This window comes from Notothenia coriiceps, unplaced genomic scaffold, assembly GCF_000735185.1.
Source record: "Notothenia coriiceps isolate Sejong01 unplaced genomic scaffold, NC01 NC01_scaffold00036362, whole genome shotgun sequence".
NCBI classification, from domain to species: domain Eukaryota; kingdom Metazoa; phylum Chordata; class Actinopteri; order Perciformes; family Nototheniidae; genus Notothenia; species Notothenia coriiceps.
This window is the reverse complement of record NW_011369063.1, coordinates 5,303-17,892: the sequence shown is the minus strand read 5'-3', so window position 1 is coordinate 17,892 and position 12,590 is coordinate 5,303. Positions and strand designations below refer to the sequence as shown.

The 12,590-nt window shown below is 42.5% G+C and overlaps 1 protein-coding gene across 1 annotated transcript in view; it reads right to left on the bottom strand.

The window, feature by feature from the left end:
* Nucleotides 1-1,033: 1,033 nt before the first annotated feature.
* LOC104963553 (glutamate receptor-interacting protein 2-like) overlaps nucleotides 1,034-12,590 on the bottom strand; it is a gene marked incomplete at its 5' end in the record, with an annotated part of 15,794 nt that continues 4,237 nt past the window's right edge. Inside the window, 4 exons of the mRNA XM_010792155.1 lie at nucleotides 1,034-1,048; nucleotides 2,558-2,781; nucleotides 4,040-4,235; nucleotides 4,511-4,625. Coding sequence (XP_010790457.1) covers nucleotides 1,034-1,048; nucleotides 2,558-2,781; nucleotides 4,040-4,235; nucleotides 4,511-4,625 — 550 coding nt within the window. The remainder of the gene's footprint in view (nucleotides 1,049-2,557; nucleotides 2,782-4,039; nucleotides 4,236-4,510; nucleotides 4,626-12,590) is intronic.

Genomic DNA, 12,590 nt, shown 5'->3' with positions numbered 1-12,590 from the left:
AACACAAGGGTAATACCAAGCCTCTGAATTAGCCCTGAGCGGAAAAATGCTAACGCACTTAGCACAGAACTCACGGTAGAAATACTGTATTACTTATCGGATCTGCACAAACAAGGTATAATATGAAAGCTGAGATTCCAGATTCTAGAGGTATAAGTATCATCACTGTGCGACCAAAACTCAGGGCAGCGAAGGCAAACCCAGACAACACACAACGCAGCTTTACTGAGCCAAAACGGCAAATACGTCTTGGCATTAAAACGATAGAAACGCTACTGAAGGTTAATCCAATGTGTCTGTGTCACTTTGAAATTATTACTGATAATCTATCATCATTTTATGGCAATAAGCCTAGTTTTCAGTTTTCAGAGAGTAACATAGCTTTCGGTTTGGGCAAACTGCGTGCGCATCACTCTCACTTCTCAATGGTAACGTGTATGTGGATTTAGGAACTCCCCCTTCGATTCTATTGGCTCTAACAGTTCAAAAGAGGTGTCAATCATCATAATCGACCGTGGGGGGCCAGAGATATGGCAAATCCACCCAAATGACCCCAGAAGTTTTTGTTTTTTTGTTAAACCTCTCTAAAATGGTCAAATTTCACTGGTTTTGCATCAATCTTGATACAGGGTACTTATTATATTATAATTTGGAATCCTAAAGCTTTTAGTCTACTATCCCATCATTCAAGGGTGGTTTTCACTATAAGTAATGTTTTTCTTTTGGATGTTCCAAAAAAAATTCTATATTGATTCTGACTCTTCTACATCCAACTCACAGGTTTATCATTGCTTTGAGAAAAAAGATTATTAATTTACCCCTTTTAGAAGTAAAGCTATAGTCATTGGTTCTGGGAATGTCCTTTTCGAGCCTGAGACCTGAAAAACAGGCTCGGGGCTTAACAGGTTAACACAACAAATGTAAAACAACCTATAACAAAGGTCAGCAGGGGTTGGTTTCAAGGGCACAAGACCAAACACAACAAACCAGCATTAACTGGAATATAGTGTCACATCTCATGATACAATGTTTCCTAGTAAAAGTTGCACTTGAACAGAACACAATGATAACAGATGGCCATTAGCTTAGAGAGAAAGGCTTGGTCAGGAAATGATTGGTCAGTGACACAACAAATTAGCCGCCCATTCATATGTCTCATCATATGCTCCAAAAGTTAATTGACAATATGCCTGACAGAAAAATAGCTACTGTAAAGTTGCTGTTGGTTTTACTTTTGGAGGAAAAAGGGAAGCCTATATATAAGGAGACACTGCACTTAATGGCAATGGTCACCTTAACCCTAGCCGACTGACACTGAGAGTTAGTCAGAAGTGTTAGAGCCCTTAAAGTCAATCTAAAATTAAGTTTTGGCCCTTTATTTAATGCTTAGCAAGATGTTGTTTTTCTCCTATTTTTAAAGAACGTTTATAAAGATCTCACATTTTTCTTAATTTATAACGAGTCCCCTTGGTTACAGATTATTGGGTTTTTGTATTGTGCTCTTCACAGATGTGATGGGGATAGGTATAAACTCATTTAAAAGCAAAGCTTGCATACTTCAACAGGATACATGTTCGACAGGTCACTCAAACTAAAGACCACTTCTCAGTACTGTAGAATTGCAGGATAATGGAAACCAGATGTTTTGCTAAGAACTATAGATTAAAAGAAAGGCAGTATTGTATGATTTTAGAATAGTGTAGGCTCTTTTGTTGAGACACCATTTAAAGGCTCCATTTTGGCTCATGGCCAACAAGCAACACGTTCTTACTATGGAAAAAAAACGTGTTTTTCACTCTTGGCTGTACACGTCTGGGCAGACCCTCACATACAGTATATGTATATGGTCATAATTGTGAATCCCCAGAGGGTAAAGACATGTAGCTGCCTGCAGTTTCCTACCCTAATGCCTAAGGATTAAGTTACTGCTGCATATGTTATGATTGAGTGCGATTCTGTAAATGATGGCACTTTAAATGCAACAGTAAGTAGAACAAAAATAGCATAACCTGTAATAAACATGTCATAACAGGCCGGATATGCATCAATTGACTGTCATATGTGGTTGGTATTGACATTGGCTGTCATGAATAACTTTTGTGATTTTCTTTAGGTTTGAGCAGTATCTATGACAGTTTTAGATTGTAGATATGTTGGGTTGGTTAATGTTAAGTTGTCATATTAAAGAGAAACAATGTAAACTTTGAATCAAGTATCATTATTTCAGAATTGGTACATTTTGACATCCACTATCCATAATGTACACAGACATGATTATACTATCGATCGTAGTGTTTAACTGTGAAAGAGAAAGCAAATAATAATATTTCTTAAAATACAAATCTCAAATCTTTAATCTGAGCTAAGTCTCTGCAGTGAAATATATTTAAACTAGACTGTAAAATAAAACTCTTGCTATCAACACATCAGACTCTCAATACCTGTCCTTGTTCTTAGTTTTCCCCCTACACTAGGTCCCTCAGATCAACAAACTGTACATCACAAGTCCTAACCCAAAACAGACCCCACATCCTGTCTCCAGACGGTTTGGACTTACTTTGTGCAGCTCCAGAGGCGTTGGGGACAGAATTCCCTGCATCTCCTCTTTGATCCGACGAGACTCCCACGTCCTCTCTGAAACTCTCAGGGAGGCTTTAGGCTTGGAATCATGGTGCAAGAGGGATTGGTTATCTTGGTGGATGTAGGCCCCCTGGTGCAGGTGGGCCTCATGCTGCAGGTGGGCCTCATGGTTGAAATGGGCCTCCTGGAGCAGGTGGGCGTCTGGGTGGTTAATAGGTTAAAGGTTAATACAAAATGTTTAAGAAAGATTATATCAGTTCATTTTTAACGTTTCTCCCAAATTAGAAAACATTTTTATTAGGTAATGATATCAGTGGCGGCTGGTGGAATTTTTTCTAGGTAAGGCTGTGCCACATGCAATCAATTTCAGCAAACATTCCAGTATGAGTTAATGCAAAACAAACAGGAGTTTTCAGTGTTAATTTACCAGTCTGACATTTTAATGCTTCCATAAAAACTGTAAGCATTTGAGACTGAGGATTATTTACAAAAACTTAAATAAAATGGCATTAGCAATACTTGCATACATCATATACCCTATCTTTAGGGTATATGATGTATATATAATATATATATATATATATGGAAATATATATATACTGTATATATTTATGATATATATCATAATGATATATATATATATATAATATATGTATGTATATATGTATGTATGTATGTATGTATGTATATATATATATATTACAGAACAACGGTATAATCAACAATACAAAAAGTTGAAGATGTTACAAACGAATAATGATTATTCGTATTCTTAAAATCAATGTGGTGTACGTCTTTGACGTGCCTTTAAAAACGGTGGCGGTCTTCAGGTGCTACTCCAGCACAGTGTGCAGGGAGGAAACTAAATCCACCAATCCCCTGAAAAGGCCAGGGTTGACTGAACAGTTTCGACATGCCCACGCAAAGCCAACTCAAAAGCCCCACAAAACGTCATTATCTTTGATAAAATATGCCTGTTTTTATCCAACTCCTCATTGTGTTTCCTCACCGCAATCCTGTGGCCGTCGCGTAGCAGTTTCTTACTTGGGGCGAGAAAATAATCACCTCTCTGGTATTAGTTTAGAGAACACTGATTGGCTACATTTTATGACACATGTTATCTTGAATCAGCAATTGGTTAACCTGCAACAGAGACCCGCCTCCGTTGGGCAATTTCTCCATCGCCACAGAAATGAACTTCAGTTATACAGTGTACTAAGAAAAGCATATATTTTAGGCAAATTATTTTTACACATATTTCTGGCTGCATTCCATATTTTAAACAAACAAATATTTACAATGTATACAATTAATTAATATTATTATTAATAATAATATTTTTGTGTGTGGTTTAGAGAGGGCGGCGCCCTATCGCCCTCTATTGGCCAGCCGCCACTGAATGATATAATATGAGCTTGGGGAGGCAACCTTGCGGCTGTCACATCTGCTGTTTATATACCTTGGTGGAGTTGGGCCTCCTCATGCAGGTGAGCATGCTCATGCAGGTGTGTCCCCTGGTGGAACAGGTTTCCCTGGTGCAGGAGGGAATTTCTCCGCAGTGGGCTCATCCTGCTGTGGGCCAGTATGGGCTCAGCTTGAGGCTTGTTAGCACCTTCTACACCCAGACTGATGGCTGTTCCTGTCATTATTGACGCCTACACACACCAAAACATACACAATTAAATGTCAGTTGAAATTATTGCTAATTTGTTAACAATACTGATTTAAAAAATAACGTTTAAATCCAGCTGGATTGTGCATAAGTGTATAATTTGGGGAGAGTTTTGTTCATGTTTGATGCTAATGCTAACATGCTATTGTAACCAACAGCTAATTTGTATGTGGTATCTTTAAGGTTCAAGCATTTTTATGAATAAAGCTTACGACTTGTTAATCTAAATTGGCGGTGGATGCTTGCATGCTACTTGACCTCAATCTCTCGGAGCAGTTCTGATTGGCCGCACGTCTCCAGATCCTCAAGCGCCTGACACCAGAAACTGTCATCTGGATCCAACATTATACCGTCTGGTTGTTGGCCGATAAATCTGTCACACACAAACAAAAATGAAGTCAAATAAGCTGCTTTGAAAGCAAGTTACTGTCAGGGTCACTTGTAACTAGCTGGTCAAAAATACTTTTTGTGCTAAGTCTTGGTAGATGCGCTTCATGGTCATGACTGATGATGTAAAGTGTGGTTTTCTCTTTACTTGTAGCTTTTTATCTTACCTTGAAAAAGGTGGAAGTACTCCAAAGCCAAATTGTAAAGTAAAAAGGTATTGCCATGAAAAAGGTCTTAAAAGAGGACATATTATGATCTTTTTTTAGGTTCATATTTGTATTTTGTGCTTCTACTGTGACATGTTAACATGCTCAAACAAAGGTCTTAGCCGTTGGCTACTAACCAATAGAAGCACAATTTTGATATAGTGATGTGATGTCACTAACAAAGGAGTCCAATGGAGGTTTTCTAGGCAGGTGCGAGAGAAACTTTTTACATGCACGAAAACCCATAGAACAGAGGAAAGGGAAAACCCCAAACGCATAATAGGGCCTACTTGAAGTACCAAAAGTAAAAGTACTGCATACTGGAACATTTCCTAATTATATATATATTAAATTACTGCATTGTTATTATTGATGCAGTAAAGTGTTCTTCACAGCTGGTAAAGGTGTGGCTATTTGCAATTACTATTACTATATGTTTATTTATTAGTTGATTTTTTTCTCTCTATAAGCTATTGATCTGATAAAGCATCTATAAAGTGACTGGTAACCAGTGCTGTCAAATAAATTTGACGGAGTGGTAGTAGATGAAAAATACTCATGTAAAGAACAACACTTGAGTTAAGATACTTGTCTACATTCCACCACTGCTTGAACACTAGGATAATGTAACTAAACATGAGTCATTGTAATAATCAAATGATGGAATGGTGTGGAATTGAGTCTGCACATAGAGGCAGAAATGAACGTGGTATGTGAAGACAGAGCAGTGTTAAGGCTATTTGTTCTGGTTAACTGCATCACGAGTATTGTTTCAACACTGAGCGTCCTCGGCTGACAGCATTAATTCACTTTCACTGTGCAGCTGATATTTGTCTCACCTCATTCTCACTCTCTGTCTCTCCACCCCCATTAGTGTTATATAACCCCAGATGAATGTTGCTATCTTCACAAGGATTAACCTCCTGACTCATCACAGGATTAGGGTTAGGGTAATGTTGTGAATCGAGTGGCCTGTGTTCATCGTCCATAACATACGCCTGCCCATACCATAACCCCACCACCACCATGGGCCACTCGATTCACAATATTACCCTAACCCTAATCCTAACCCTCACACCAGATACTGACTGGTTTTCTGACCCCCCCAGACCCCCCCAATAAAGCAAAAATGCACGTTTCAGAGTGGCCTTTTATTGTGGCCAGCCTAAGGCACACCTGTGCAATAATCATGCTGTCTAATCAGCATCTTGATATGCCACACCTGTGAGGTGGAATGGATTACCTCGGCAAAGGAGAAGTGCTCACTATCACAGATTTTTTCAGATTTGTGAACAATATTTGAGAGAAATGGTTATTTTGTGTATGTAGAAAATGTTTCAGATCTTTGAGTTCATCTCATGAAAAATGGGAGCAAAAACAAAAGTGTTGCGTTTATATTTTTGTTCAGTGTATGTTCGTATGACAAATAAAGAACCTTGAACCTTGATTATGCAGTTATTTAATACATTACCAAAAAAAAGACCAACTTGTTTGTATCAATATATCATTAAACATTGATCGTCTTTTGGTTTTGGAATTTGAAAACACCACCTTGGGCCCAGGACTTATGCTGGCCATTTTTTACTTTTGGATAAACAAAACAATTATTTTACTAATACCATTAGAGTTCAGAATCAGAATCAGAATCAGGAACAGGTTTATTGCCAGGTAGGTTCACACATACAAGGAATTTGACTTGATGGTCATGGTTTGCAGACATAAAATATAAAACAATAAACTTAATATAAAACAAAAATTCTTTAACACCGTTATAAAATATTAGTTAAATAACAATAAAATTAAAGCAGTAATGTACATGGAAATAGAATGTATGAATTGAATTATTAGGATATAAAATATGAAATATTGGAAACAGAAACTATGTGCAGTAAGCAGTATTGTAACATTGTGTCCATTAATGTATGTCTACGTTGTGGCTGAGGTAAAGTGTCAGTTGGGGAGTCGTGGCCTTGTTTAAGAGGCTGGTTTAGCGGAGGGGAAGAAACTGTTCAGGTAACGAAAGGTTTTTGTCCTGATGGGAGCGCAGCCTCTGCCAGAGGGGAGTGGGGTGACGTTTGTGTCCAGGGTGGGAGGGGTCGTCCACTATCTTCCCTGCCCGCCTCAGGGTCCTGGAGGCATGCAGGTTGTGTGAGGGATGGCAGATTGCAACCGAATCACCTTCTCTGCAGAGCAGTGACACGCTGCAGCCCTGCCCTTATCCTCGGCTGTGGCGCTGCAGACGTTACCAGATGGTGATGGAGGAGGTGAGGATGGACCGATGATGGGGTGTAGAAGTATCACCCATTCCATGTCTCTTGCAGGTTGGATTTTTCAGCTGCCTCAGGAAAACATTGGTTTGCTCCCATTTTTGAGGAGGTTCCTGGGCGATGATGATGCCAGGAAGCGGAAAGACTCCCAACAGCAGAGTCACACAGAGTGATGACAGGTTGGGTGGGGCTGCGTTTTCCTAAAGTCCACAAACATCTCCACGGTACTTGAGAGCGTGAGCTCCAGGTGGGTTTTCTCCACACCAGGTCGCCAGTGGGTCCATCTCCCACCTGTAGGCAGGACTCCGTCCCCACCAGCGATTGAGTCCGATGAGGGTGAGTGTCGTCTGCGAACTCAGGGAGCTTGACAGGACTGGTGACTAGAGGTGAGCTGTTGGTGTAAAGGGAGAAGAGCAGAAGGGGAAAGACGCAGCTTCGAGGGGGGAACCGGTGCTGATGGTTCCGCGGGGTCAGGACGTATTTCCTCAGCATCACGTGCTGCTTCCTGTCCAGACGAGGAAGTCATGGAGTGATCCACCCTGCAGGTGGGTGGGCATGTGCAGCTGGCGAGAGCTTGTCTTGCAGCAGAGCCCGGGTGATGATGTTGAAGCCAGAGCTGAAAGTCCACGAAACAGGATCCTGGGTGTAGGTTCCTGCTGTGTCAGCGTGTTTTGGAGGAGAAGTGAAGGGGCCATTTGGACAGCGTCGTCCAACAGACCTGTTGGCTCTGTTAGGTGAACTGCAGGGGGTTCCCAGGAGTGGGTCTGTGATGGGATTTTAGGTGGGACGGGACAAGGCGCTCAAAGGACTTCATAACCCAGAGGTCAGGGGAGTAGTCATTTAATCCTGTTGTCCTTGTTTTCTTGGGAACCGAGATGGAATGGTGGAGGTTTTGAAGCATGCTGGGACCATGGCATTCTCCGTGAGGATCTCCGGGCTCAACAGCGCCCTCTGTGACCGGATCCTGAACTTCTGACGGGCAGACCCCGGGCAGTGCGGTGGTACATCCACATCCCTCCACGCTTGATCCTCAACACCGGTATCCCCAAGGGCTGCGTGCTCAGCCCTTCCGGCAGATCGCATGACGGCGACTAGACAGCGTACAGAGAGGAGGTCGAAAACCTGACATCTTCGGTGCCAGGTAACAACCTCATCTGACGGTCGGCAAACAAAGGAGCTTGAATTGTGGAAACAGGAAGCAGCAAGGGGAGGACACGCCCCCCATCGCAATCAATGGAATACGGTGGAGAGAATCAGCAGCTTCAGGTTCCTTGGGGTCCACATCACTGAGACATGACATTGAACTCTTCAACACCACCCCATCACAAAGAAAAGCTTCGACAGCGGTTCTTCTTCCTCGCAGGTTGAGGAGGTTCAAATGGATTCCACCATTTAGGAGGTATCCTGAACCTTCTACAGGTGCAACATTAGAGGGTATCCTGACCTTCTACAGGTGCGCCAGTTAGAGAGTATCCTGACGAGGCTTCTCACGGCCTGATGTTTAGGCTTACAGAGGTGGTGAAAACTGCCACAGCACATACCAGGACGGAGCTGCCATCCATGGAGGACCTTTACTCCCAGAGGTTTAGGAAGAAATTCCCTCCGGATTAAAAGACCCAGCCCACAACTGTTCTGTCTGCTGCCGTCTGGAGGCGTTACCGCAGCATCCTGACAAGACACCAGATTCAGTGACAGTTCATCCCACAGCCAATAAAACTGTTAAAAAACTGAACTTGCTGAACAATTCATAACATTCATCTGCTACTTAGTTAGATTTATTTTATCTATCTGTATAATATATCACTCCAATAACTTTATATAGGGGTGGGGAAAAACTGTATTGCACTATTCACTTTTTTATTTTTCAAATCTTTTTTAAAGAAAAAACATTTTTCTTTTGTATTACTTTTGCAATATAGTATTTCTTAATTTGGTTAATATTGTCTGCTTATCTGTATTATTGTGTTGCATGTGAAACTGTACCTAAGATTTTCAACGACATAGTACTCTGTAACACGGGAGACCGCTCGAAAGCGCCTGGAGACGCTGTAGCACATATGTGACTCTGCTCTATCATTTTCCGTCACTTACCTGAAGAGACATTTGAGTTTGATACACTGTTGGAAAGATGGATCTTGCTTTCTATAATTATAGTCAATATTGTTCTTGTCTCCAAATATTAAAGCAACAATACGTCACTTTCATAATGAATGTCCACCGAAAACCATTGATTTTGAGAAAAAAAGGCCTTCAAAGTTTGCAGTCTTTCTTAGGTATTTATTCAAAGATGAACCATCCATAAAACGAGTTCATCTAGACTGTTTGCACAAAAAAACCAAACCACACCACACACACACACACACACACACACACACAACCACACACACACCACACACACACACACACACACCACCCAACACACACAACACACACACACCACGCCACACACACACCACACACCACTATTACTGTCTCTCTTTGTCAACTGTCATACATCAATACATGGACAAAGGCACTCGACGTCCAACGTGCACTCGCCGGAAACTCACGGTGCACGCTTATCAATTTAACATGTATTTTGGTGTTTGGCAGCATGCTTTATGCGCACACATCTATTGTCCATGTAAATGGCCATGTGCACACCCAGACCACATGCACGCCCGTACTCACCTGCACGCCATACTCATCGTGCACACCCATACCACGTGCACACTCAATCGATATACAATTTTTTATGAAAACACTATGTTGAAGTAAATATTAAATTGAACTGATTGCATGTTAACCTATAACAACATTAGAATCATTTGGCCACAAAAGTTAATTTTGGAGAAAGAAGAAGCAGCAACAGACAGATAAATATACTACCCATATGATAAAAATGCAAACAAGCAACAGGTAGCTAACAGTACTTAAAAACCAATTTGAAATTGTATATTTACAGTATTACAGAAGAATGACATTTGTGATTATTATGCAGCTTAACTCATTGAAGGGATGAGGTTAAGGTTTTGGGGCAGGTGATGTCTTTGTTTCCAGTGCATGAACTCTCTGATCTCTCAAAAAGATACCACTGCCTTTTTCATCAGCCAGGGGGAGTCAGTTCAGTGGGCGTGCCTCCTGGTCAGTAAGCACCTGTGCGTACCATAAGATTGCTTCTTTTTACCTTCAAATCCTTGGCGTAGCATCCAGGCTCCGGCACGGTGACAGCGTAGGTGATGGTATCTCTTGATACCTGGAAGCGTCTGAAGCTGGCAGAGAAAGTTGTGCCAGTCATCTGTTTTGACGAAGGTTCTCCCCTGACTCATTGCCAACCAGATGGGGGATGTTGACTCCAGTGACGGTACTGGACCTGGACAAGCCTGGCTGATGTCCTTGCAGGCAGGACACTCGTGTGCGGCGGAATGCTGCTTACAACAGGCCAACACCAGCAGAGAATTTGGTGTGGCAGCAATAAAGAAACTTGAGGTGAGAGTATCTTCATGGGTCCCACCATGCAGCTGCCAAGCCAAGGTACCAGAGGAGGTTCTTTTTTTGTTCTGACCAGAGCAGTTGTCACAGTGCAGGGTGAACATTGTGTCCCCAACCATACTGGGAGAAGAGTGGTGGAGGTACAAATACGCATTGGACCCTTGCGCGCAATGAGCCTCATCTATGAGGGTAGTTTACCTGCTGAGGGAAACCCTTCACAGCAGACACCAAACAGTCCACACTTCGAACCTAAAGTAAATGGCCCGGTGGAGAGGGTCACTGGTAGTGAACCTGTAATACCAGACAACAGATGAATTAACTAATGAGTGATCTATACTTTTAATCTAAAAATGTGTGAATATGCATATTGTTACATTCCAAACATTCTGGATTATCCACAGCATTACACATTCTACACCTCGCCTGCTGTGCATAGTAAAGCTGTTAGTGCTTGATGGTGAATGTCTGCATACAGGGTTGGTTGGGTCCTATTTGACTCCCGCTCTCTAGCTGTTTCTTTACAGGCTTGGCGACCATCTTCTGGTTAAGCCTGACGCTCCACCCCCCATGGTACGGAGGTGTTCTTCTGCTTCCTTGAGCTTCGCTGACTTGACACAGTCGGGAAAGGTTGGAACTGCGGCAGATGGCGATTCTGACGAACCAACATAAGGTGCTGTCATCGGCTCCCCAATAATGGACACCTGGGAGTCAGTGGTACGATGGGCCTCGTAAAGAAGCTCAGGATGGCTCTATTCCGTTGCTTTGGTATCTTCTTTATTGTTTAAGAAAACCAAGCTACTTCAATAATGACTCCTAGGCTCTACTAGGATTCTTCATATAACTCACTAGGTTCAACTAGTAATGTAAATGAATCTCTGGTAAACAGGGCATAAGATAACGAATCACAAGACGACCGACACCAGACAAAGGGATGAGAAGGACTAGGAATAATACACATTAGGCAATGGGCCAGGTGGCACAATCAGGGGTGGGAACAACAATCACTCTAGCAGGTGCACACGGACAGGAAGTGCCGACACCTGGAGAGGAGAGAGTAGAGTAATTAACATCAAAAGACAGATATACAAACACAAAACCAACCAGCTAACAGGATACTATCGCTAAAACCCTTACAGTACCCCCCCTTTTAGGGACGACTCCAGGACGTCCCTGACCTGGAGACGTTAGTCTGTCAAAATCCGTTGATAAGGGCCTTGTCGGACAATAAAGCTGCCCGGGATACAAGCATCTTTTTCCTCTGGTCAAACCCTACCCAGGTCAACCGGAACTGTCTCCCTCTACCCGCTTTCTTTCTGACAGTATTTATTTTCACTGTATAGATGATTACCTCCATCGGGGGGTGGAGGTGGTGTGGGGGGGGGGGGAACCAGTCTGCTTCGTCTACAACTGGTTTAGCTTGCTGACATGGGAACGTGGGGTGGACCTTGAGGGACTTGGGGACATAGGCGAACTGGAACGGGTTAATACTTTTGAAATGGGAAATGGACCAACGAACGGGAGCCAGTTTCCTGGAGGCGACATGAGAGGAAGATCCTTGGTGGACAACCACACTCGTTGACCGACCTTGTATATTATGAGATGGACGTCGTTTTCGGTCAGCCAAACTTTTCATGCAGGTCACACTTCTCTGCACATCTGGCGAACTCCTTCCATCCCGGCGACACGGGCGAACCAAACATCGTGCTGATCGTACAATTACTTTCCTTCTTGAGCTCGGAACAATGGAGGCTGGTATCATGGACACATTGGAAAAGGAGAGATTCGGTGGCTGATGTGTGTAAGTATTGTGGGTGCATACTCAACCCAAATTCAGATGTTGCTCCAGGTGGTAGGTTTCTGGGACACCAGGCATCTCAACAGGTCTTCCATTTCTTGATTTCATCCTCTCCGCTTGGCCGTTTTGACTGGGGATGGTGTATCCGGACATCAGGCTCACCAGTGGCTTGAATCAGGCGACAAAACTCCTCCAGAAACGTGAAACGAAAT